We start from the raw sequence: 26,972 nt of genomic DNA on the forward strand, positions 1-26,972 counted from the left end.
AATTGGGTGTGTCCCTTGTAGGCAGGTATCCTGGAAGCCATGCCTTTGGAGTTGTTGCAAGAGGTTATTAGCTTCTGTGTGGTGTAAGGCTTTTAAGGCAGGATAACTCTTGCATCTGCCCAAGGTGAGTCTGAATCCTGCACTCCCAAACTAATGTTCCATTGTCCAAAGACAGTAACTCCTGGAGGGCTGTGTGATCTGCTACAGGAACTGCTACAAGGCTCCCACTAAAAAGGTATGGCTGGTGCGGCCCTATATGTTTTTAAATCAAGAGATGATTAGTGTGGCCCAAAATAATCTTACATTATTTCGTTGTGACTATAGATGGCCCCTTATCTGAGTATTATAGACATTTTTTCAATTGCATCTCAATTTTTGGAACATTTGGTTTTATTTATTTATTTATTTTTTTTTTTGGTTTTAAAATATAAAACTATAGTAATTTGATAACCTTAAAATCAGGCTAAAAATGTTTAAGCACTTGGGGTACATGGATATTTGAGCTTTCTTTTTCCTACTGCTGACAGCCCATTCTTAACAACTCCATAGACTGTTGAGGGAAAGACTCAGCTATGATACTAATCTCTGAAAACAGTAGTCTTATTTGTGAATGGTGGAAAGAACTGTTGGTTCTTGGCTCTCCTTTAGTCCTAGATGTGTTCTTTGGGCCTCGTTGGCAGTTTCCCTCATATCCTATGAGTCACAAAGTTTTGCTGATTCTTCCTGGTAGTGACTCATTCCATCCCTTCTTCTCCATTCACTCTATCACCCTGAGTAGTATTATAGTCTTTATCACTTCATATATGAATTACTGAACTGCTCCCTTGGATGTGTTCTCTGCTTTTAAGTTTTGCCTAATCTAAGCTGCACCATGAGATCTCAGACTGAATTTCATGGTAGAGTTTTATTTAGGGTTTTCAGACTACAGCTCTTCCTTGACATACAATGGGGTTACATCTCAATAAACCATATTGTAAGTTGAAAATGTTGTAAATCAAAAATGCATTTAGTGCACCTAACCTACAGAACATCGTACCTTAGCCTTGCCTACTTTAAACATGCTCAGAACACTCATATTAACTTACACTTGGGCAAAATCATGTAACACAAAGCCTATTTTATAATAAAGTGTTGAATGTCTCATGTAATTTATTGAATACTGTACTGACAGTGAAAAACAAAAAGGTTGTATAGGTACAGAATGGTTGTTGAATGTATTGGTTGTTTACCCTAATGAGTATGTGGCTGACAGAGCTATGGATCACTGCCCCCACCCAGCATCATGAGAGAGTATTGTACATAGATTGCTATCTGAGAAAAATATCAAAATGCAAAATTCGGAGTACAGTTTCTCCTGATGCAGATTTTTACCCAGCATAAATCATTATGTCAAAAAATCATTAAGTCAACCCATTGTTAAGTTGGTCACCATCTGTATTAATGTGTAATCCAGATTTTCCTGGAGCATAAATAAGGTCCCTGGAAATAGTGAGAAGGATGGCTTGAAAGGTGAGTTTAGAGAAAATGTTGGCTAAGAGTTCCACTTATTTTGTAGGCAATGGGGACCATTTCAGTAAATGACTTTTTAGGGCTGGAGAGTGGTTGATCAGGGCCAGACTTCAGAAAGATTGATCTGGCAACACAGTAAAGGGAAAACTACAAGAAATGTGAATAGTTAGGAATCTTATAAGAGCATCCAAACTGAGGTGGGAATGGAAAGGATGGGGCAGATAGGGTCTTAACAGTGTAAAAGAAGAGTTGATAACTGTGAGAAGAAAGTATGAAGGACCTCACTGAGGTCAGATCATATGGATTTATTACAGGCCTATTGAACTGGGTATCAAGACAGTCTGCCAAGATTAGAGAGAGTGATACTCCTCACTACTATCTCTTATATCTTTACGTGTCAAGACTCTTATGAAATTGCAAACACATTAAAAGCCAGAATCTTGGCTTACTTTTTACCATCTTTACCCCTCCACTTCTACCACAAAGCCTAATGGGAACAGAGTAATCTCCTATGGGTTTTTATTTTCTCTGTATAAAGAAGGATGTTCTTAGAAGAAGAAGAAGAAGAAGGATGTATAAAGGAGGCTGTTTAGATCTACCACAGTTATGTAAGATTGTTAGTTCTGTCAACTTTCAGCAGGTGGAACTTCTGTTAGCCTTCTTCTTATTTTGTTTTTACATTTCTTTCATTGTAGGATATAATTAGGGTGACCAGATGTGTGTGTTTTCTCTGTATAGTCCCAATTTAGACCTGTTCTTCTCATACAATAACTAATAGTACTTTTCTTCACTCTCAGAGGTTTGTATAGTAAATTCTGTGGTCACTCTACATACATGTACAGAAAAGTGCTAAGTTTGTATTAGTCTGTTTAATTATAACTATAAACAATACATCTCTGTAACTCCAATCAAGAAATGCAACAGTGCCAGTTACTAGAAGTCTATTTTCTATTCACAACTCCGTCTCTCTTCTTTAGAGTTAACTACTATGCTGATGTATATGATAACCATTTCCTACTTTTTAAACTAATGAAAGCTAAATTCTATTAAAACCAAAAATGCCCTACATGGATTTCTTTCCAATGATCATTCTTTTACTTATTATATATACTTTAACTGTGGGTATTTTCATATGTATGTTACCAGTCGTTATCTTTCAAAGCATATTTGTATTTTAGTATATGACTACAAGGTTGTAAGCAATCATCCTGAAGATAAATGTTGTATTTTCATTATTATTACAATAAGATTTAATGAGTAAGACAGAGCTCTTGGCCTCAAGACTTTGATAATCTAACCAGCAATTACAATACAAATTATTCAGTGCAGTAATGGGAGCATGCATAAGATGTTGTTGGACATTACCCAGCCTTGGGGGTGATAGGGAAGACTTTTTGATGGAAGATGATGTCTCATTTGAGTTTAAAAAACCAGAATGAGTTATGCAGATGAAGATGGTGGGTGAAGTGAGGACAGATCAAAGGAGTCACTTTCTAAACAAAGGAAATCATGCAGAAAAAAGAAAGTTTGGCACAGTTAGGTTACTAGAAGTTGTTCCCTGCAATTAAAACACAGAGAGTGTTCTCTGTGGTCTCCTACTGGAGTAAAAAGATGTCTTTTGGGTCATCTTCTATTGCAGAGTAGTGATAAGAGATGCAGTTGAAGGTAGAAGCCAGATTATGAAAGGTCTTAAATGTCATACTGAGTTTAAACTTGATCCTGAGGGCAATGAATCAGCTTTGAAGCATCTAATAAGCAGGAGGTGAGTAACATGGCAACATGTTCATATTTGCATTTTTAGAAGTTCCTTCTCCCAACAGATTAGAACATTTAAATAGGCAATCCTGAAGAAACCATTGCAGTCATCTACTTGTGAAATGATAATGGTGTGAGCTAAGCCAGGGAAAATGAGAAAAGAGAAAAGTGGATGAATTTAGGATATAGTTGGGGACAAAATCAGCGGGATTTTAATGATTGATCATATGTGTAATTTGAGAGGCAAATAAGAGATGCTCAGTTTGCCTGGAGATGGGGAGCAAAGACAGTGACACAGATTTGTAGAGGAAATTTCTTTCTTTCTTTTTTTTTTTTTAAAAAAAGATTTTGCTTATTCATGAGAGACACACAGAGAGAGGCAGAGACACAGGCAGAGGGAGAAGCAGGCTCTTCACAGGGAGCCCGATGCGGAACTCAATCCCAGGACCCCAGGATCACGACCTGAGTCAAAGGCAGATGCTCAACCGCTGAGCCACCCAGGCATCCCTGTAGAGGAAATTTCTAGTGCACTGTTGAACTGGTTGAGTTTGAAGTATCTGTGGGACATCCAAAAGTAAATGACTGTCAACCACTAGGATATATGGGTTTGGAGCTTTGAAGAGAAATTTTGCACAGAGCTGGACATTAGGGGAACACTGCGTCTAGGAGGCAAGGGAACTCATGCTCCCCTATTTTATATGATGATATAAAATTTCTAAGATGGGAAATGTGAATAAATTGTCTTCATTGTCTTAATACCATGACATTTTAGGGAATTACTGCTTGATGTTAAAGCTTTGAAGAAATACTCATACAAAAATGTTTTCATGATCTGCTATATTTTGTATGTTTGTTTTTTGATCAATATTATTTAGCTCTTTGGGGATTTTTTTCCCCCACATTATCCAAGTTTAAACTTTGACCATAATATGTGTCAACTATCTAAATAAACACAACAAAATGAAATTATTATAGAACCTTTGGAATTAAAGCAATATGCATACATTTATTAGGGTTTAGCAAGTTAATAGAAATATAGAAGCCCCTAAGTTTATATGTTTATATTTCTCCCAGTTCTAGAAGTAAAATGTGTATGGAAAACAGTTCTACAAAAAAGTATATTTTTAAATAATTTAGAGAATATTTGTTAGTAATTTTCTGCTTATTCTCAGCTTATGGAGATACTTAAAATTTTAGAAATCAAATAATTTAGATTTACATATAATAGAAATATTTTCAGATATAAATGTAAAAATGTAACTGAATTTTTCAGTGTTACACTCTTCTGTCATAAGACCACTGTAATTTTCTGCTATATACATGTATATTTTAATATATCGGATATGCCAGAATGCAGTTTCCCCTCAAAATATGGTTGTTTTGAATATTTTGTTTCTGAAGATTATGATAGCAATTAAGCTTAGCAGCATTTTACTAATACTTTTATACTTTATTCTCTGATTTGAATTTTCAGTGGTAGTTCTTTTGTTTTCGTATTATTTCATATTATTTTTAATGAGCTATAACCATCTTATTTCTTAGGCTATGTAAGCAAGTATATAATTTAATTTTTGATTATGGTGATAACTAGATACAGTACATAAAATATGATATTTGTTTTCTTTCTAGGAAAATGGTTCTCCTGAAGAACATGCGATCTATGTATGGGACCATTTCATAGCCCAATCTGCAGCTGAGAATGTGTTTTTTGTTGCTCACAGCTATGGAGGACTTGCTTTCGTTGAACTGGTGAGTACACAATTAACTGTGTTTTTAATTCCCAAACTCTTTACAGGCTTATCCCCCCTCACTTTTAATTGATATCATTACTTAAATTACTTTTATAAAGGATGAAAACAAAATATTATGAGTAAATAATTTTATAATGTTTTAAAAGCATATACTTATTTATTTTATTGTGGCAGAGCTTTTCAATGCTTAACCAGAAAACTTTTTGCCTATTACTTATTTACATATTATTTCTTAATTTTTATAATATAGAGTATTTTCATACATTTGATGATACTTCTGTTTCCTGTGTCTTGTGTACACAACTGAAGCATGTATTACCTGTCAACTGTTTAAAATTTCAAGAGACCTATTGAATATTGGAGACTATTTTGTTTATCTTCAACTAACTTTTATCTCTACAAGTCAGTACTTGATATTTGACCAGAATTCATATAATCGGTGTTAAAACCATCATAAGTTTTCCCTTAATCTGCTAAGTGGAATTCATTGTCTGGCCATAAAAATCTTTGCATTTCAAAGTACTCAGATTTTTGGAGTTAAGATTGTGTACATTATAGGAAAAAGTATCAAGATTTAAGAATTTTGTCTGTATTATATGCAGTGTTACAAGTACCACACTTTGTGCCAGTATGAATGGTTAATGAGGCATAATCAATATCAAAAATGCATTAATGAAGAATTTATGCCTCCATGTCCATAAATCTTATGTTACCGGAAGGTACTAGTGCTTATAATAAAATGATTAATATGATAAAAGTACATTTGATAATTTTAAATTCAAATAGCCTAACATGGACATTAAAAGCAGGCTCAGCATTAGTTGTCTAACTTTCGTTTCAAACCTTTGGTGTGCATTTCTCTTTGTTGTGAAAATTAAATATATTTCCATGGCCTTTTCAGCCTCCCCATACCTTATCGCTTACCCACATGATTTAGATATAAAACTGATGGTGACACCTAGGAATACTTTAGCTGACCTAAATTCACAAATGCTTATATTCTCTTAAGATCAGTAAATAAGTTAAATCTTTTTATTAAGTGGATTTTACTTTTTAGAAATTATTTTCAAGTACTTTTAATTCTGCTGCATTTATTTTAATATATAATAGATATTTTGAGATAGCTCTTTAACATACTAGTATGTGAATGTTGTCTTTCAAATAGTCCTATTAGCCCTTACAGATAAAGATCTGTATATATATATACACATACATATACACATATAGCATATATATGTACCATTTTCTTTGTAAGCCATTAAATAACTTAAAACTTGGAATTTCACTGGCTTGTAGAGTAACTTAAAATATGTATGAAAGCCTACAAGACTAACCAAATTCCAGATTACTGTAAAACATAAATCCCTAGCTTTTTACTTTAAGACCGTTTATAAAAGCCCTTTGTACATTAAATTTGGAATTTAAGTGAATATTGGACAGTTTTTAAAATGAAGTTAAGATGACAGAGTAACAGATGACCAGTGTGTCAGACCCATTTTGCCTGTCCTTCTTGTCACACACTGGTGGATATTTCTCCACTTTTGTTCCACTTTAATATAAAGCACACAGATGTTTCAGAACAAGACTTGACTTCTGACCTTGAGGCTATTAGGGTCAGGGTCCTCAGGGCCTGTGAAATTATCACAAGCTGAGCTAAAGTTTTTCTCCATCACAGGAAGTAACCAGTAAGTAAGAAGTTAAAAAGGAGCTTTGTCAGAGAGACAAGATGGTCTCAGTAAGGGTCAGCTTCTGTAGTCTGCTGTCTCTGCAGGAGGTGCATGCATGGGAGGAGGAATATAATATAACCACTGGCACATCACATATCTGTCAGGCAACACCAGGACTGAGAAGTCTATTTAATGTAATGTACCTTGTTTAGGTTTTAAAATATTAATCGCGATTATCTCGACTTCATAATATTTGCTACTTTTTGTGAAGTAACTTTGATGGGGTGTGTAATAGGGGCGTACCCATGGTGGCAACTGAAGAAAAAGTGGTTCCTGACCCAATAAATAGATTCCTCTAAGCAAATGATAATAACAACAAAAACCACTAATGAGTTTTACATAGATTTTTGACAAAGCTTGATTAATACATTTAAGGCCATTGTATTTCTACTTAATTTCAAAAGGATTTTTAAAAGATAGCATAAAGAAACAACAGAACACATTGAAATATTTTTAAACCTTTGCTTTTCCTGAAAGTTGAATAATATTCTTTCCTGTTCTCCCTGATATTCTTAGGGGAAAAGTCATGGTGTTCAAAGTGTTGACAAATATTCATTTCCTCAGGATTTTTCGGTATTAGTGTAATATATGAAATTGTTTCCCATGGATCCAAAATTGTAATACTAACTTTATAAGAAAGTGAATTGTGAACATCTTAAATTGCGTCTTAGAATTTTGTCTCAATAATACATTATACACATCAGACATTAAATCTTTTCAGTAAACTTTTTTTGAATTATCATAGAATTTTACTCCTATGTAAAGGCTCTCTACACCCTCCCTCCCTCACTCTTGCAAGCTCTGTCTCTCTCTCTCTCTCACTCTCGCTCTCGCTCTCGCTCTATCTCTCTTTATTTCTATCTCTTTCTACCCCCCTTCTTTTTGGAACAGTCCTAATTTGTAGTATCATGTATGAATTCCTGGAGTTTGTTTTTCTACTACTGTCATATTCTCATATTGTAAAATATATCTTGTCATTTATAATTAAATTAAAGTTGTGTATAATTGTTTAAAATAAATGTGCTGCTAATAGATATCTGAAAATAAATTACTTTTATATTTAGAGCATAAAATATTTGTAAGACTTTCATATTTTGGTAATTGTTGTTTTTGAAAACTGAGAACATTTATGATTATGTCCTATTTTAAATTATTGAGTTTCTCCTGAAAAATACATTATAATTAGGAGATTTATTTTCAAAACCAGTGCTCATTTTATGGTAGTAAATCTTGGAACTTGATCATGTCTAACCTCAAAAAAACAGTATACAGTTTACTAAAATAATGAGAAAAGTGATGATAAAAAAATCCTTTTCACTGCATTTATAATCACCATATGGTAGCAACCCAAATTTCTAATTCTCTAAACTTTCTGTGATCCTTGTAAAAATAGATGTTAAGACAACTCTGGTAGCACATTCCAGCATTCACCCATTAAAGACAAAAGGGAGGAAGAGAAGAGCTCTTTATTTTATGAATTGCTAATGAATTTTTTAAAGTAATCTGTCGTATGTTATCTTTTCTGTGTATTTAATTAGTTACAATATATAAAGTTACAGTTATTAAACCTTCATTTACAAAGTCTTAAATTTGTTTTTAGAATTTCTGTTTCATACATGGTAGAATTAGTAGTCATAGCCAGAACACATTTACTAAATTCATTCAGAAGGACATCTACAAATAATGAAGCTTGCTTTTGCCTTATATTAAAAATCAAGCTCATTTGTTGAAAATTAACTGTCATTAAAAACAATACAGTTTTAAGCTTTTCATCATCTCTTTCACTAGGCACTTTGATGAAGTGATTCCATTGCTTACATTGTTGGTCATTTCAAAGTGCTTTGCTCTTGTCTTTCTAGCTGATAGTTTGACAAAATCAGGCAACCTTAAAATGTTCTTTTATTTGTAAATAAGTCCTCTTTCCTTGTCAATGCCCAGTTTCCAATCTCAGCTCACCTTACCTTCCATGTTTGCAGTACTCAATAAATCAATTTGCATTCAATTTTTTTCTTTACTCAAGTGAGAGTCTTTTTATAAAACACATTAAACAGTTTTAGCAAATGCATTTCATTAGTTTATTGAATTATCTTAGCTTATATAAAATTATTTTTCTTAATGACTTTTATTTCCTTTTCCATATTATTAGTGATATGTTCACAACCACCGCCAAAAACATCACTTAAAATGTGTGAAAACTGCTCCTTTTGAAAGTGTATCTCTACCCACTTTTGATTTTGGTTTCTCCATGCTTGTCAGCACTTGATTGGCACCTCACTTGCATGTGAATTAAGGAGTGAAGGGAACGCTATTTCCCTGCCATTGTTCCATGCTGGGCTCCCTAGCCTTCAGGCAGCCTAAGCTGACCTTCAGCAGCTGATAGAGGACTAGTTTTTGGACATAACTGTGTGAGGACACTCAAGCTCAGTCTACTCTGGATCAGTCTTTTTAAAAAATAGCCTGAAGCATGATTTGGATTTACGCTGAAGAGAAAAATGAAGTGGGACTGAAAGTATTCGTTTTTACCATCAATGGCATTAGCTAACTCTGACCTTAAAGAAGCATCATTTACATTTTGTCTACAAAGAAGAAAGTAAATTAGACATTGGTAGTATATCTGTAGACTAGTATATAGATATTGGTAGTAATGTGATCAGTGGAAAAATCTAGAAGTTGCGCTACTGAGAATCAAGAATTGAGGAGAGGTAGAATAAGTAAGGGATAAAGCAAAGAAAAATTGAGCCATGATAGTATCAAAATAATTCAGGCCAAGACACTTCTTAACAATCCTTGAAAATGTTGGTAATTCAGCAAAAATAAGTTACCATTTGTAATATCACTTGAATTTCTGATTTGCTTGCCTACATGATACAAATAGCAGGTTAATGTATGGTATGATTACAACTTGTGGGGAATGGTATCTTAATTCTTTAGTTATTTTATAGGAAGACAATTTAGTTTTGGTAACTGTTCTGTGTGCTTCTTAAAGAAAAGAATCAGAGGTTATATTATTTTGGTCTCCTCTATTCACTTTTATTTCATGCCTTACATTAATTGTTAATAACACTAATTTTAGGAATTAATTGCAAGAATCCAAGTGAAATTCAATGAAGGGCTATACCCACATAGAAGTAGTGAGAGTGGTAAAGAAGAAGCACACATTCAAGATGTTCAGGAGAGAGATTCTCCATGATTTAGTGATATTGGATTCAGAAAGCTGAATGAGAGGGGAAAAAAAGGGCATAGTATATCCTTCCCCCCATACACATCTATGGAAGCATATCAAAGTGGATATAAAAAGAATCCAAGCAAAATAAAAAATAAAAATAATAATAAAAAAACAGAATCTAAGCACAGCAGATGAAGAATAATAAACCATGATTATGCCAACATGTAGGTATTTGGGGGAAATGTTTGCACATACTATGTGGTTAAAATTGTGGTTAATAATAAATGAATAAATGAACTATCAAGTCAGGGTTTTAAAAAGAAAAGGAGAGTTATGTCTACATTTGTGATTTGTTAATAAACTTCACTGGAGTTACCTGTGTATTGGAATTTGTTTTTTTTTAACTTTTACTCAAATCATTTTTAATAAGTATTAGGAGGACCACTGTTTGAAAGAATGACTGTTCATTTTTATGTTACGCCACTCCTTTTGTCCCATGTCAAATCAGCCAACACATTTTTGTCAGTTATTTTCCTCTGAAATATCCATCATGTCTTTTCTTCTCTCTTCTCTCTTCTCACTATTAATTTCATCATTTCACAACTCTATCATTGTATACTCTTCTACCCAATTCCTACTGGCTGTCTTTACTCTTAATTTAATACCATATACCACACTATAGATAATATTATTTAAACACCTCTTTCACCATGCCATTCTAGAATCACATTGGCTCCAGTTGTCTACTGCATTATGTCTCCTGTCTGTAATTTTAAGATCCTCTGTATAATCTGATTATTTCTTTTCAACTCTCTTTTTCCCAGTAGAATCTTTCACTTCTAGTCTAATTTCCTTATTTCCATTGCCTCATCTTGCTACATCTCCACCCCTGGCCTCCAAGCCCAGTATAGTAGAAGAACACAAACTCAGGTGACCTGTGTTTGAATCCTAGTTCTGATACCTAAAAGTTATGATAACTTGAATCAAATCCTTTTTGTGTGTCCTCCTCTAAAAGTATCCACCTTACAATAGAGTTCAGAGATTAAATTAGAAAATGTCTGATTTTGAGGAATTAAATCAGTTGTAGTTAAATATGAGTCCAAATGCCCCCCAAGGATGTGTTCTTTCTCATTTTTGCCAATGCCATCCCCCCCACACAACTCCAAGTGAAAGAATTTCCCTCCTTACTAGATTTTTCACAAAATATTTTTACTTAACGCTCCATTTTTCTGTAATATTTGTATGTTTCACAAATAAAAACTTCAGTTTTGTTTTACTAGTTTTGTTTTTGTCTTTTATCACTGAATCTTACCTTGCCCAAGTTAACTAACTGTTCTTGTTCCATCACCCTTACCCAAGTTTGGAAACAATATATATTGCAATAACAAGAATAGGCTTAAATTATTTCCAAAGTTAATTGATCTATAAAGAGAATTCGAGCATTAGCAATAACTCTTTTACTAACTTAACTTAATCATTCTTTGTATTGGAATATTGACTGATTTGGAAAATCTGCCTAATCAGTTCTTTCACATCTGACAGTATTACCCTTTTTGTTCCTGGTGTTAGTGTCCTACAGTCTTCTCCCTATTGTTGTCCTCATCCCTTAGGCTCACTGAAAAGATTATTTCTCTGTGACTTTTCAAAATATGGTCTCCTCAGTCAAAGAAGAAAATTACTAAATTAAGTTATAACTGTATCCTCATAATATTATGTAGCAGTGTATACAATAAGTCTTGGAAATTTTCCATTTTATCCTCAATTATGAGTTTAATATTATCTTTTATTTAATAATTAGCTTACCTATGCTTATTTCCATTTTTTACCTTAAAATATTTTAGATTAATTAATATATTTATTGACATATAAATAAGACTTATTAAGCTTTCTTGAGGTATAATTCACATACCATAAAATTCATCTTTTAAAGTGCCCAATTCAGTGGTTTTTAGTACAACCATCACCACTGTCTAATTTTAGAACATTTTCATCATCATGGAAGGAATTCAATATCCATTAGCCATCAGTCCCCATGTTTACAATCCTACCAGCAATGTATGAGAGTTCCAGTTTCTCTACAACGTCATGAACACTTGTTACTGTTTGTCTTTTTTATTTTTGCTATTCTAGTGGGGGCGAACTGGTATCTCATTATGGTTTTTATTTGCATTTCTCTAATGACTCATGATTTTGAACATCTTTTCATGTGTTTATTGGCCATTTGTGTATTTTCTTTTGCGAAATGTCTTTTAAAATTTTTGTCCATTTTTTTATGTTGTCATTGTATTGTTGGGTTGTAAGAGTTCGATATCTTTTCACTTTCTTGATGATGTCTTTGAAGTACAGAAGTTTATTTTGATGAAGTTGAATTCATTCAGGTTTTTTTGTCCCTTGAGTTAATTTTTATACATTGTGTGAAGTGTGAGTCAACCTAATTCTTTTAAATGCAAATATCCAGTTGTTTCAGCACCATTTGCTGAAAAGACTACTCTTTCCTCTTTGATTTGTCTTTGTTGAAGATTATTTTGGCTATTCTAGATCTCTTGCATTTGCGTATGAATTTTAGGATGAATTTGTCCATTTCTGCAAGAAAGGGAACTGGACTTTGGGATTAAATGTGTAGATCAATTTGCAGAGTATGGCCATCTTCATAACGTCTTCCATTCCATGAACATAGACTTTCTTTCCATTTATTTAGATCTTTTTTTCAGAAATGTTTTATTGTTTTCAGTATATAAGTCTTAGACTTCTTTTGTTAAATTTATTCCTCAATATTTTATTCTTTTTGATGCTATTGTAAGTGAATTATTTCATAATTTCATTTTCAGATTGTTCGCTGTTAGTGTAAAAATACAGTGTTCATGTGTTGGTCTTATATTCTATAACCTTGCTGTACTCATTTATTTGTTCTGGTTTGTGTGTGTGTGTGTGTGTGAATTTCTTAGGCTTTTCTATGTTCAAGATCATGTAATATTGACTAAAAATATTTGTACTTCTTTTCTGATCAAGATGCTTTGCTTTTCTTCTCTCTCCTTTTTTTTTTTTTCCTAATTAATTTGCCCAGTACAATAATGAATAGAAGTAGCTACAGTTGACATCTTTTGGTTCTTGGTCTTAAGGGGAAAGCATTCGTTGTTTCACCATTAAGTATGATGTAACTTGTGATTATTTCCATTCTTGGTAGTTCATTTCCACTAAGGACCTTGTGTGCTTCTTAATGTTTATATCCCTCATTCACACCAAGATCAGGGATCAGGTTGCTCAAAAGGCTGACATGGGAAAAAACTTTACTGATCTTTAATAAGAATGTTTATTGTAGAATAAATGATCCATATTACTCCAGTAGAATTAACCTTTTGAGGAGGCTTTTTCAGAATTCACAAAAATGGGCAGCATCCAGGTCTTACTGCCTTTGTGCAGCTGCAAGACTGGATGCTGTATCTGGTAATTCTACAGACTGCCAGGAAAACACTGGTAAATTAGGACAATAGCGTGTTAGGGAGGACCCAGATAAATTGATATATTAATTTGTTAGATATAAATCTTTCTACAAGAAATATTTCTTTTCCATTGGTTTTGTAAAATATCTTAAGGAGAGATTTTGTATTTTATTGCAGGAATGAGAGAGCATGGTTGACTATTGTAAAGGAGATTGTAGAAAAACACATTTCAGTTAATAAAGGGGCTGTTTTTACTGTACTTATAACATTATGATAATCACTCAATGTAAGCACGCCCCCAAATAAGATTCCCAACCACGGTGACACCTCTGATTTAACACCACAAACTGAAAAGAGCTCTTAGAGGACAAAAATCTTGCAATCAAAACCATTTAACTTCTGTCTTAGAAGTTAGATTTCAATCCTTATTAAATTATTTACTCTGATTAACTCAGGGGAGCCAGGTAGACTCAGACTCAAAGCATACCAGATCCGTGTTAGAATACAGCTTGAGAGAAGAACAAAGATAGAAGTCAGATTCAGGGAAAGGCCTCACAACTAGAGTTCAGAATGGGTTCAGGAGGAGCTAATTTAGCTGGAGAGATTGGCTTTGGGGCAAGTAGCAGGTGAAACATCCCTAGGTGAGCCTCAATAGAGCATGGTGAACTCAGGCTTAAATAAAGAGGTATAATCTGGTTGCAGGGAATAGAAAATTAAGACATTGGGTGATGAGTGAGTAAAAGAATGTACTCACTGGTTCTAAGAGTACCTCTTCTCCCCAACCATACCCTACATCACTGTATTATAGGGAAGGAAAAGGCGGGGGAAAAGAACAGGATCCAGTACTGGGAAAAGGTTAAACAAAGCAAGGTTTAAGGCTTCAAGCCCTGGCTAAAGGTTTAGAAATGGAATCTTTTCCTGAGAAAGAAAGAGGTTATATAGGAGTAGGCAAAAACATCAAAAGGATTATGAAATGATGAATCAAGGCAGAAGTCCAATTTATGTGGCTTAGATCAGAATGGGATACAGTAGAATACTACATTCTAAGGTTATTTAGATACCCAGGGCTTATCCTTGGTGAACTGGTTATCAGGTTTCTATGGCAATAAAGGAGATGAGATCGGAAGAGCCATCATTTTCCTGTTCTCGTGGCTCTGAAATGATCACACTATGGGTGTGAAACCTTTTGTGCCCAGAGAAACAAAGTGATATTCTTTTAAGCTGGTATGTTCTTAACTGAGAGTTGGAGACTTTTAACCCCTATACATATATCAGTTATCTCTCTCCTCCTATTTTTTGCTATTGGTTTTCAGCACCTTTTCAGTGAATAAATTTAGATCACAGTAAAGCCACCTGGATCTTATACGTTTGACTTTATAGAAATTATTTCTTGGGATTGAATATTTTGCCCTCTAAACAAAAATGGTTCAGAAAACTATTAAAGTTACTAATTCATTTTTTCATTTGAACATCCCACTCTGAGGGAAGTACTGGGAAAACAGATTAAAGCACATCATCCCTGGCTTCAAGAAGGTGATAATCTAAATAGGAAGCACATTTAAACAAATCAGGGTATTATATAGTAAGATACTTGTGAAGTAGGGTTTAGCCCAAGACGTTAACTTCCCCAAAATAAAGATCCACAAAGTAAATTTATCTTAGTTAAATATTGGGGAGAATTATTTCTATTAATAAATTGATATGCTTTTTCACCAGAAAATAAAAACTGTAATGCATTTTTACTCTGGTCTCCTATAAACCCAGAGCTATGGTTAGTTTTTCATTTCATTAATTATTCTCATCCTTGATCTTTTATTGAGTGTCTTAATTCATAAATATATTTTGCTTAAAGTCATCTTGGTCCTTTTCTTAATTGGCAAAGAATAAATAACAAATTCATTATTTTCTCTGGTTTCTATTATGCTGCTAACCTGGCTGGGCCTATAATAAGTATGTACTCAATAAATAGTTTTTGATCTTGTATTTATATAGAGATTAAATTATCAAAAGTAGATCTCAGATGGTGCTTTGTTGAGTCAGATAAAGAATAAGGTCTGGGCATTCATATTGAGCCACAAGATAGAGCAAAGTGGGATGGATGAGAGAACAAAGTTGATTATTTAAGATGTAAAACAGAGACATTTAGAATCCGTATGCTTGAACGTGTGGGCAGTATAGTCTGTGGCCCCAAAATTTTGGACACTTGGAAGGGCCATTAATGGAAATTGGTCAGTGAATAAAGAAAAACACCTAAGGGCAGCCTGGGTGGCTCAGCGGTTTAGCGCTGCCTTCAGCCCAGGGCCTGATCCTGGAGACCCAGGATCAAGTCCCACATCGGGCTCCCTGCATGGAGCCTGCTTCTCCCTCTGCCTGTGTCTCTGCCTCTCTCTCTCTCTCTCTCTGTGTGTGTGTGTGTGTGTGTCTCATGAGTAAATAAATAAAATCTTAAAAAAAAAAAAAGATAAAGAAAAGAAAAGAAAAGAAAAGAAAAACACCTAAGAAGATAATGAAATCTCTACTCAAGGGAAGTAGCCAAACCTAACCCTAACCCCTAAACTAGTTATGTCTTCTCTGATTAAATTGAACAAGTTAAATCTCATATCCTCTAGGGAAAAAATTTGCCTGTTTAAATATGTATTAGTGTATTCAGATTTCTTCTTAGTTTTCCATACCTTATTTGAATTTTTCTCATAAAGAAGTTTATTAAACAGCATAGGAATACAATAAAATTTGCTATTTAATGTTTTGGTGACAATTTTATAATAGAGTCAAATGATTAAAAAGTGTTGTAATTTCTAATATACCTAATTGATGTCTAATATCCATAAATCTTGACATCTAACTTCTAACATCTTATTCCAAATTTCTTTACTACATTAATCAGACATCAGGATTAAAAGAAAACTTGACATTTATCTTTCTAAAGGAGAGGCACTGGTCAGAAAGATAAAGCACCTCGACTTTCTTCTGTAGTAGAAATTCCCTATCTTGACTTCTTTCCAGTTACATCAAGGGATGCTCTATAATTATAAATGTTGATTTTCTAAAAAAAATTCTAGTAGCCTGTCTGCTAACAACAAAGACTTTATTGACTTTCTCAATAAAGTGGTGCTCCATGAACAATTGTAAAATGATACGAGATCACTAGCCCCTATACATTGCCTTTGTTGTATTACTGCTCAGTTTACCTCAGAAAAAATTCCTAATTCCAATGTCATTAATATGTAATAGTTTTTACCACTATTACAGGCTGATCCTTAAATTTTCAGTTTTGCATTTTTAGGATATCTATCTAAATATTAGACATATTTATGTTTATATTATGTCCAGATATTAAATGTGTAGTAATATATTATCTATCCTTAGCATATTATAAACCTTAACATCTGATGACACCTGCATTTACTCCAAGATCTTACAAGAGATTTTCAAGTAAAACAGATACCTTCATACCTGATTGCTGTATTAGAGCCCTCTCTCACTCTCATAGAGCCCTGTCATTGCTATTATATAATAGAATCATATAATCTGTCAACCATGTATGGGAGCCTAAGACATGATTGGGTCAAGAACAGTTCTAAGCAATTCATAGCAGTGTCTTGGAAATGGAAATGGAAATAGAACTAGCATTTATGAATGTCTGACAAATCAGAAGGCAGCAACAGCATCTTCATGTTCATCATAATACTTTAACAATACTTAGTGTGCACCAGGCACTATCCTTACCATATACTTTATATAAATATATTTTATTTCACTTAATCCTCACAAATCCTTATGAGCTACGTACTATTATCATTTCCATTTTACAGATGAGAACCATTTAAATATATCTTTTCTTCCTTTGAAGACAGACCTCCTATTTTGTTACCTTGGGTTTTGGTTTGTTTCTCCTCTCATCAAGTAGCTATGCAAAATAAATGGCATAATATTCTGACTGTGGTGACTCTTATCCCTGAAACAACCTCTGGTTTTTCTTATTTGTCAGGATTCAGGTCCACATTTCTCTGGTGAAGTTCATGATGATTTAGTTTTTATTCTCTATCCTGTTTACTGCTTATTCCTTTCTGTGCCTTCCAAGCAGACTTTCAATTTTAATCAATTCTTAATTACCCAAACTAATGAAGGGGAAAGAAGGTGTGGAAAATTTAAAATAACAGGCAATCCCTAAATCATTTATATTTAAATTTTGAATATGTTTTGATGTGGTGCTCTGGAAATACAGTTTAAGCTGAAAAATTGAAAACAGTTTATGAAGATCTGGAAAGCAGATGAATTTCCTTGGCCAAGCCCCTGGTTGGCTCTTCTTTGCAGCTCATTCCATGCTGGAAATAGACAGCTGTCTTCTAATACTAACTAAATAGACTTGACCTTTCAAGTCTCACTGGAACAATCTCTGCCATCGATGTTTGCTCCTTTGCCTCACCTAAATCTGTAAGTTACATCTGGAAATAATAGCTATATAACATAGCAACTACCAAGTACTAGGCATTGTTTGAAGTGCTTCATATATAGTAATTCATGCAATCCTTATAATAACACTATGCTGTAGGTATTAATATTATTCTCAGTTACAGATGAGGACACTGAGGCACCAAAATGTTAAGTACTAAGATCACACATCACTAGTAAGTGATGGAGCCAGAATTTAAACCTGAGCTTTCTGGCTCCAAAGTCCATGCTCATAACTATTACACATACTGCCCCTCAGAAGGGAGCATTAATTTAGGATACTACTAGATTTGGTCATTAAACATTGTTTTAACAAGGTATTTTTACAACTTAAACGTTTAACTCTTTCAGGTAGATAGATTGGCCTTGTTATACAGATGAAAGACTGGGAACGTTGAGGAACTTGCCCAAGGTTGCACAACAAGGGTCAGAGCCAGAATTGAAATCCAATTTGAAATCAAAATCCAATGTGAGAATTAATGAATTTACCCATGAAGCAGTCTCCCCCTCTGATGGGTTTTTTAAAAACCCACATGAAATAAATTTATATTAAAATAGGAATTTTGGGGGTGCCTGGGTGGCACAGTCAGTTAAGTGTTGAACCCTAAGGTCGGGATCTCAGGGTCGTGAAATCGATTCCTGTGTTCAGCACAGAATCTACTTAAGTTTCTCTTTTCCTCTCCCTCTGCCACTTACCCCATTGCACTTGTACCATCAGGCACGTGCATGTGTACTCTCTCTTTTTCTAAAATAAATAAATAAATCTTTAAAATAGGATATTTTAAGGAACTCTCTATTCAAAGAAATTCTACATTTGTATTTGTAAAGTACAAAATTCTTTAGTAAACTGAGTATCATACCTAACATACTTTTTAAATTGAGAATATGCTTTTAAAAGCAAAAAAATCACATATTGTGCAGATTTAGGTCAGGAAGGTTAGAATTTAATTATTCATTGCCGATCACAATGTCAACACTGTCAAATATTAGATGATAGCACTCCAAAATTGTTTTTCTTTTTTCCTACATATTGGAGAAAAATATAGCAATTTAAATATTGTAACAAAAAGTGAAACCATACTTGCTTCATCCTTTGAATTTTACTGTAAATTGGAGTTTACGTTTCACTATGAATACCAGACTACTCAAAATTCTTATATTCAAAATTAAAATTGGAAAAAGGAAACATTTGAGTCCCTATAATTAACCTGCTACTTCATGCCTTTCTGATTTATTGTAAGCACTTCATCTGATATCTAATACTTGAAAAGCTCTAAAAGGGTATTATAGTGCTTTGATTTTATATCTCCATGCTTACTCCATGTAAATAGTAAAGTTTTTATAAAGCTTTAAGTCTAAGTAAAGAGGATCAAACAAATGAATGACATATTTACTTATGCCTTAGGAAAAAAATCTTATTAGACTAAATTGAAACTTAAAATCTTACCAATGTAGAAAGCACTAGAAATGTGAAAACTAAAAAGTAAGCTATGTTTGTCCTGCATAGTCTCATATTTCTCTTCATTTTTAAATTAATGAGTGTTTTAAGATATCTGTCCTTTCAACAGCTAAATAAACAGCTTTTCATAGTGAACTTTATGTTAGATGTTTCATGTTCATATTTTATATAGGGTTTTGCTAAGGAAAGTTCATATATCAGTAACTAAAGGAAAAAAATATTTTTAATATTGGAAATATTTGCTACACGCCTTTTAAAAAATGCATCTGCAACTGTTTTCAAATTTAAAATTCCAAAGTAGATACACTAGCAGATATTTACAGGTTTTTATTCTTTTGGTAGTATCTTTATTATAGTTCCTGACCCTATATGATTTTGACTTCCCTTAAGTTATAAAGGGTTTTTTTTTAAATGTGAAATTCCTAAGGAGAAACAGTAGGTTTAAAAACAAATGAAAAATGAAAATATTTGGGAAATAATTTTGCACTCAAGTACTTCCTTGAACACCTGATAATTGAACATTTTTGATGTAGCCTTATACAGCATCTGACTTGCCTTCAACACCGTTTAACAGGGATAGAGCTTTATGTACTAACTTTGTGTACTGAGTAGCTCTTGAGCTTATTATTCATTCTAATCAGATTTTAGAGTGGTTTTTGGAGATACAGATTTTAACTTTAAAAGAAAAGCTGCTCCTATAGCAATAGGTTAACCCCTATAGAGAATAATCCTTGGAGACTGAGAATGATGACTATAATTTTATATCTTGAATTCTTTTTCCTACAACATTTTCATTTATTCCATGTTTAAGAACTACCTGAGACAGTGTCTGCTTTTTTTTTAAGGTTTTCATTTCCTGTTCATGAATACATACTAAAAATCTAACCTTCTGAAACTTCAGCAAAATTCAGCTATGCCAAGAAATGTTAAGAAATTAGAATTTTATTTGCACACTCTCAAAAATAATGCTGTTTCTCCCATGATGTTTTCTTCCTCTTTGCTGCATTCTAGATCCCAGAAAGAGTTTTTAACCAGCTATTAAAAATAACCCATTTTAAGAATTTGCGGGAAATGTAAAATATTCATCAGTATATATTTACTGTCTGAAGCTGATATAGCTGTAAGGTTTTTTAGATCCAATTGATCTATTGCGCATGTTCCCTCCCTAGGTTGCAGGACGTGCTTCTATTTGCATAAGGCCCTGGGCAAGGTTCTTTCTTGCATTGATTGGCCTGTCCAAGGCAGCCTGATGTGTTCTTGCATTGATCACTTTGTCTTTTCTTAGAAGACAGTGTTACACTGAGTTCATCTCAAACATTCTAGGGAGAAGGTAAAACTTTACTGCAGATGTCTCAATTTTATTCAGATGTTCCTTTGAGTATAGGCCCTTTTTGCAAGGATAAGTATCTTTTTTTTCTTAACTAATTTGGATGTTTCTGCAGTTTGAGTGCACTGTAGACTAGATTATGTTTGAAAAAGCTACGTTAAAGAAAATTGCCAGAGTATATGCCATTTATCTTGTGCTATTTTTGTTTTTAAAACAGTATATCTCGCTTCCAGCTTAAAACCATTTTCTTTAAAGATGATCTCTTAAACCTAGGTATAAACTAAAATTTACTGGTGTTGTGATAGATTACAACTTATCTTTACTAGCTTTATAGATTCCTTAGTTTCAGTGAGACGTGCATTGCTTTGTGTGTTTAAGAAAATGAGTTTTATTAGTTTCACAATGAAGCAGTGGTCCAAAATGACTTGCCTGTTACTATTCATCATTATTAGTTAGTAATATTAATGTGAATGTATGTCAAATATGGAGATTATTAAGCAGCTGCATATCAGTGTTAACTATGTAAACTTTTTTTCACTATACCATAACTTTTGTCGTAGCGTTTTATTTGACGATAATGGAAACTTGAGTTTAAGAATCAAAGTCTTCAACCAAACCTATGAGAAATTGAGCAGTGAATGTTTTGCAGTTTAGCCCTCTTTCTTGGCTGGTCCTTAAATCAACATTTATATTGTCTGCCAAAGAACATATTTGCCTACACAGCTAATTATCAAGAAAATGCCCATTACCCCCAACCTATTTACTACATCTTTAGTGAGGAACTGGTGAGACGAATGTAGACTTCTGTCAAGATGCAGGGCAGTATCTTCCTCCCGACCAGCTTGCTGTTTCATCAAAGCCTATGTGAATTTATGAGAAGGTTTACTTTTGGCAAAAATTTAGAAATGTGTCATGACTGAATTTGATTATTGTGCTGTTGGTAATTAAACTCTGCTACGACAATTCCTTAATGGTTTCAGAAAGCATATTTAGTAACACTTACTACAAATCAGGACATTTTCATATATGCTGTTTTATCTTCATTAAACAGGTCACTATTTCCGAATATTGTTGAAGTATAGAAAATAAATGTAACAGAAAAACATTAGTCATTTATTTTACTCGGTGGTGTCCCTGTGGCATCACTCGGTATATCCTAAGCCACAGAAACCTTTTACTTTAATCATTGTGTTTTGTGAAATTTGATAGGAAAATATTAGGGATCACATTCATTTGCATCAGAAGTCCTAGAATTCATGCTTTAAAATTAAACACGGAGTGAATTCAGTGTTTACTATACAAGGGCAATAACCATGTCAAGTTGTTAGATAATGTCATTTGCTGTTTTAAAGGTGTCTCTAAAAGCTGCCATGTTAATGAGGTATATACATGAGTTATATGAAATTTTTTCAGCAAGTGGAAATGTCAGCAAACAATTATTGTTAATTTAAATAACATGTATTAGAAAACAGGTCCTTACATTGGAAAAATTAGTTTTGTGGGTGATTGAAGCTTAAAATGTGTTGTTAATCATTTGTGTATATATATTCACATAAATATGAAAATAGTATTCATAGAATAGTGATGTAATTTTTTTATAAAGTTTAAATATAAGTTTGGAGCTTGGGAAAATAACTTGTGAAAACACCAATGAAAAAGGGATATAAAAGTATTGAAATGAAAAACCTCATCAGACACTTAAAAACAGCTCTTCAAAACTGAATCCAATCTTTGGAAACATGGATATTACCTTGCAACTTTTGTTCAGTGCATCTCAACTTTGTGCAAGTATAGCTCTCTGAAATGGAATTGTATAGTGTTTGCACATTTTTTTCCAGTTAAAATGAAACGTACATCATCTTGCATAATTTACTTGTCTCTGGTGGTTAAATTTGCATATCTGAATGAGTAAGTATATATCTTAAGCTCCTGCTAGATGTAAAATAATCTCATGAGTGGAACAGAGCTCTTTTACCTCAGAAGTCGGAGGAGTCTATATTTCACAGCAACCCATGATCAAACAAGCTAATTCAGATGCCGGAAAGTGCTTTTGCTTAGCTGTGTGGAAGAACCATTGACTGCATACAACCAACAAGTGTATGGTGCTACAGGAGATGCATTGAAAACCCCTTATATGACTGAATGACAACCCCAAATACAAGTGACCATGTGCAACTATGAATAGGTATAAATATATACTTCAGCTGGCCAGATTTTCTGCCATATAATTCAGTCACAATTGCTGTATTTCTCCTCCAAATTTACACCACATAATCAGCTGCTTGAATGAACCCACACTAGAAAAATATAATTCAGTATTTGGTGGGAGGAAAAAAAGAACTTGGCCTGTGTGCAGTTCTATCAAGATGTTGTATCATGCCCACTCTTTTTATCACTGCTCAGGTACTACTCAGGACCTCAGACTTAGAAGAGTCTTCCAGACTTTCCCGTGCAGGGACATCAAGGTCTGAATGTGAAATATGTTCACTGTGCTCAGTCTCTTTTTAAAACATTTCTGAGGAAACTTGGTGGGGGTGGGGGGTAGGCTTTGTTGTCAAGTGCTGGGAAACATAAAGATGGTGAAATAGCTGGTAAAAAGTTGTCCACTGAAATCCATTACTTTTTCCCATATCTAATGAAGAAGCAACAAATTGCTAAAAAGCTTTCAAGCTTAATGGGTTTTCAAATACAGAAATAATTATTTTTAAATCCTAAAAGGAAGGATACACTGATTTCAGCCCTCTTATTATTTCCCGTTGACAAAGCTTCATATATTTTATTGATGATTTCTAGAAGTTACCATATTTCTAGTGTAGCATATTGTAAGTCTGAGAATTTCTAATAATATCACGGTAACTTTGTAGTAAAAATTATTAATCATTAACTATTTATTAAAAGTATATCTCTTCATAAAATCTCAAAAAGTGGAGTTTTTTGTTTGTTTAATGAAATAAAATTTGATCTCTCATCTTTAAGGATATGCTTGTAAATTTCCTGTCACTGTCTATATTATTATATATAACACTGTTTGATTAAAAACTTAAGTATTGATTGTAATGATGATTTTTAAGTCATGATAGTACATGTAATTCTAAATTTTTCAAGATATAATTAAATAGAAAATCATTAAGGTATACTTTGTTTTATGTAAAAGCGTTACTTCTCTGAAAATAAAGCAAATAAATAAAAGGTTATATAATTTCTGGATAGAATAATAGTTTACTATCTTTCTCTGACTTTTCTTCACTCCTGTCCCAAGATAGTATTTAAAAAAACAATGATTATTGATTAATAAGCAAGTACTGACTACTGTTGGTAAATACAACCAACTGTAATTATTTAAAATATCTCTGGCTAAAGAAATAATGTCAAAGACTAATATTAGCTTTATGCTGTATTTGTTCTTTCCAACTTTTAATAATATTGAATCATTCCTGAAAGTATAGAACAGTTTTGCTTTCTCATCCTGAAGAAAATGTTTTCGGTGTAATCAGAATTGTTGATTAAAAAATTACTATGGTCAATTATTTGATACATATTTATGATTGTTTAAGTATTTGGAAGCACTTAATCTTTGTACTGTCATATGCATGAAGAGATAGTTACATGTTAGATACTTGAATGAATACTCATATGTTAAAGAAATACCTTCCTTTGAAATTATTTATTGCTTATACTCTTTTTTTACTTCTAACCACTTTATAAGAATCTTCTTGTTTGTAGTTGTTTAGAACACATATGCAAAAGAAAATCTGTATTTGAACATCCTTAATGTAGGCTTTAGGAAGTTAAAGCTAAAAGCTCACATTGTGAAAATTTATCTTTTTTGCTAGTGTCTGTGTACATATACTTTCAAACTCTTTTAACTGAGTTGTTCTAGAGAGGAATCAAATGTAATCATGATAATGATTACATTTGTTAATGCTGATAACAGAATACATGGATTACAAACCTTTTCCATTTCTTTTAACCTTGAAGGAATAATAATAGCTCCTGCTCACCATTTCTATCCAGCTGTGTGTAAACCTAGCTTCACAGTCTTCATACTCCTAACCCAGCATCTTTTTCATGCAACAGGCGTGAACCTATTTACCTTACCCTTTTTCTACAACACGGAAAACCTGGACATTTATTCATACATCCACCAAATCTACACTGATAAAAATGCTCTGGGTTAAGTCTTAAAAAAAAAAATCTTAATTTTTTTTACCTCTGAAAATGGAAGCTTTTCTTGATAGTGTACCATTATCTCTTAGCTTTTAGAACTTATCCTTCTCTTTTTCTTGGGTCTTTTGAAAAATGATGTAGGTCAGTTGTAGGGTGGGGCTGGAAATCTCCTATCACTTTGTGCCTACAGTAATAACATAATCACCAAATATTTTAAAGTGAAATTAAAGATGAAACTGCAAATATCCATGAAAACAAAAATTTGTAAAAAGAGATAAAAGAACACAACTATTTCCTATAAATAAATGTTTTGCCTATTGAAGACTTAATAGGAAAGTACTTGATGTTTAGTGCTAATTACAATAGCATTCTGTACAACTAGTCTGCAAAGTAAAAAAATCAGAGCTCTCACGATTATACAACTTCGGTTTTTCACTATCACCTACCTAAGCAGGTACCTATTTTTGCTGAGTTAGGATAAAATTCCATTTCTTATGGAAATTTTAATGAGAACTCATAATTTTTGATGTAACAAAATGGGTATTCATAGAATTAAATTGAACATAAATATGTCCATCTGCTTTAAAATCCTTAACATTACTTAACTACTGTGACAAAAAAAAGATTGTTGTTCTTTCATTTTAACCCGAGATTTTAACAGCCCTACCGAAGTTAAACTTCTGAAAAAACTTAATTTTAGGCATTTTACAATTTTTTTTCTAATTTTAAATAGTTGAAGTGTCAAGCTTCTGCATTAACCAAAAGTAAGAGTAAAGGCCCTAATACCTATTGACTTTTAACTATCGTTTGGACATTGTGTTTATGCATACTAAACTACTGCGTTTGCACCTTCCTCATTTTAAAGATGTAACAATTTAAACACATACTAGAAATTTTTCATAAAAGCTTAATTATGTTCCTGGCTTTTAAAACTACAAACTGGTAGTATATGCATTACTGGTTTATGTGGGAAAGTAGTTGACTAATGGCTTTCTATATAGACGCATGTTTTAAATAGCCTTAAACGCTTTTTCTTTTTTGCTTTGTACTTTTAAGCAAATAAAATCAAGCAATTGTTTTTTATTAATTTGTTTTTCATTAGTAATTTCTTTGTCATATATACCTAGTCCTCTGGCTTTTTTCTGGCCTTTTTATTTATCATTTTTATTTGTATGGGTGCTTTCTTTTTGTTTGTTGGCTTTCATTTATGGGTTCTACACCAAAAATTGCTATTAATAAATTAGTGACCTAAACAGTATTTTATAGAATCAGAAGATAAGTTTACCTTTTTTGTCATCTATATCACTCTCTCTGTAGATGTCTCATTGATCTCTAAAAATAACTTTTGTTTTCTCATAGATTATATTCAGAAAAATTATTACTCAGCTTCAAGTCCATACAATATATGTAATATTTTTTAATATTTTAATATTGTGTGTTGCATTTTCTTCTAAAGACAAATGTATATTTTATCTATTTATATTTAAAATTTTAGGACCCAGTGTTCAGAATATGCAGGATAAAAGTTAGACCGTCTTTAAAATCAGTCCCTAAGATAGGCTAAATATGCTAACCTTCTATTACCAGCAAAAAAGAGAAAAAAATGTTGAAACACTCATTACACGTTTAATTACAATTTCGGATGGGTTTTCGGACTCCATTCTGGCCATTCCACTTTAGCCATTCAGGCCATGCTGCCTGTATTGTGTATTCAGCAGTTCCTATTAGATGTCTTCACAGTGACTGATTCTGCTGGGCTTGCTGACACCCGCTTCATGCATGGCCTGCTGTGCTGGGTGGAATATTTTTTCTGAGCTGCCTGGAACATTAAAGACATCTTGGCCATGTCATTCTGTGTACAGTGTTGTGTGTGTGTATGTGTGTGTTCATGTGAGTATGCATTCCTGAGCAAATCAGTATTAAATAAATGATTATGTGGTATAACTTTATATACATGCAAAATTTTAAATTTGAATAATGATGGATTTATAATTTATTACGGCATGTATTTTTAATAATTTTAGTTCAGTCGACATTAGCAAGTTTCCTTTAGCTTTTTATTGTCTGTGGTTATTGACACTAGGGGGCACTGCTTATCCTCAGTTGCATCTTTCTTCAGGAAATGAGTAAAAATACTCAGCTGATTTCTGTGCTCCTACTTTAATTAACAATTGAATTTAGAGAACTGCAGGCTATTTAATTCTTTGTTATTTTGGTTT

General features: G+C 33.0%; 1 protein-coding gene across 22 annotated transcripts in view; it reads left to right on the top strand.

Moving 5' to 3' along the window:
* ARB2A (ARB2 cotranscriptional regulator A) overlaps positions 1-26,972 on the top strand; it is a 419,471-nt gene that overhangs the window by 219,387 nt on the left and 173,112 nt on the right. For all 22 annotated transcript variants that reach the window (XM_077864600.1, XM_077864607.1, XM_077864526.1 and 19 more), the window contains one exon: positions 4,894-5,013. In XM_077864600.1, coding sequence (XP_077720726.1) covers positions 4,894-5,013 — 120 coding nt within the window. The remainder of the gene's footprint in view (positions 1-4,893; positions 5,014-26,972) is intronic.

The sequence above is a fragment of the Canis aureus genome, chromosome 2 (assembly GCF_053574225.1).
Source record: "Canis aureus isolate CA01 chromosome 2, VMU_Caureus_v.1.0, whole genome shotgun sequence".
NCBI lineage: Eukaryota > Metazoa > Chordata > Mammalia > Carnivora > Canidae > Canis > Canis aureus.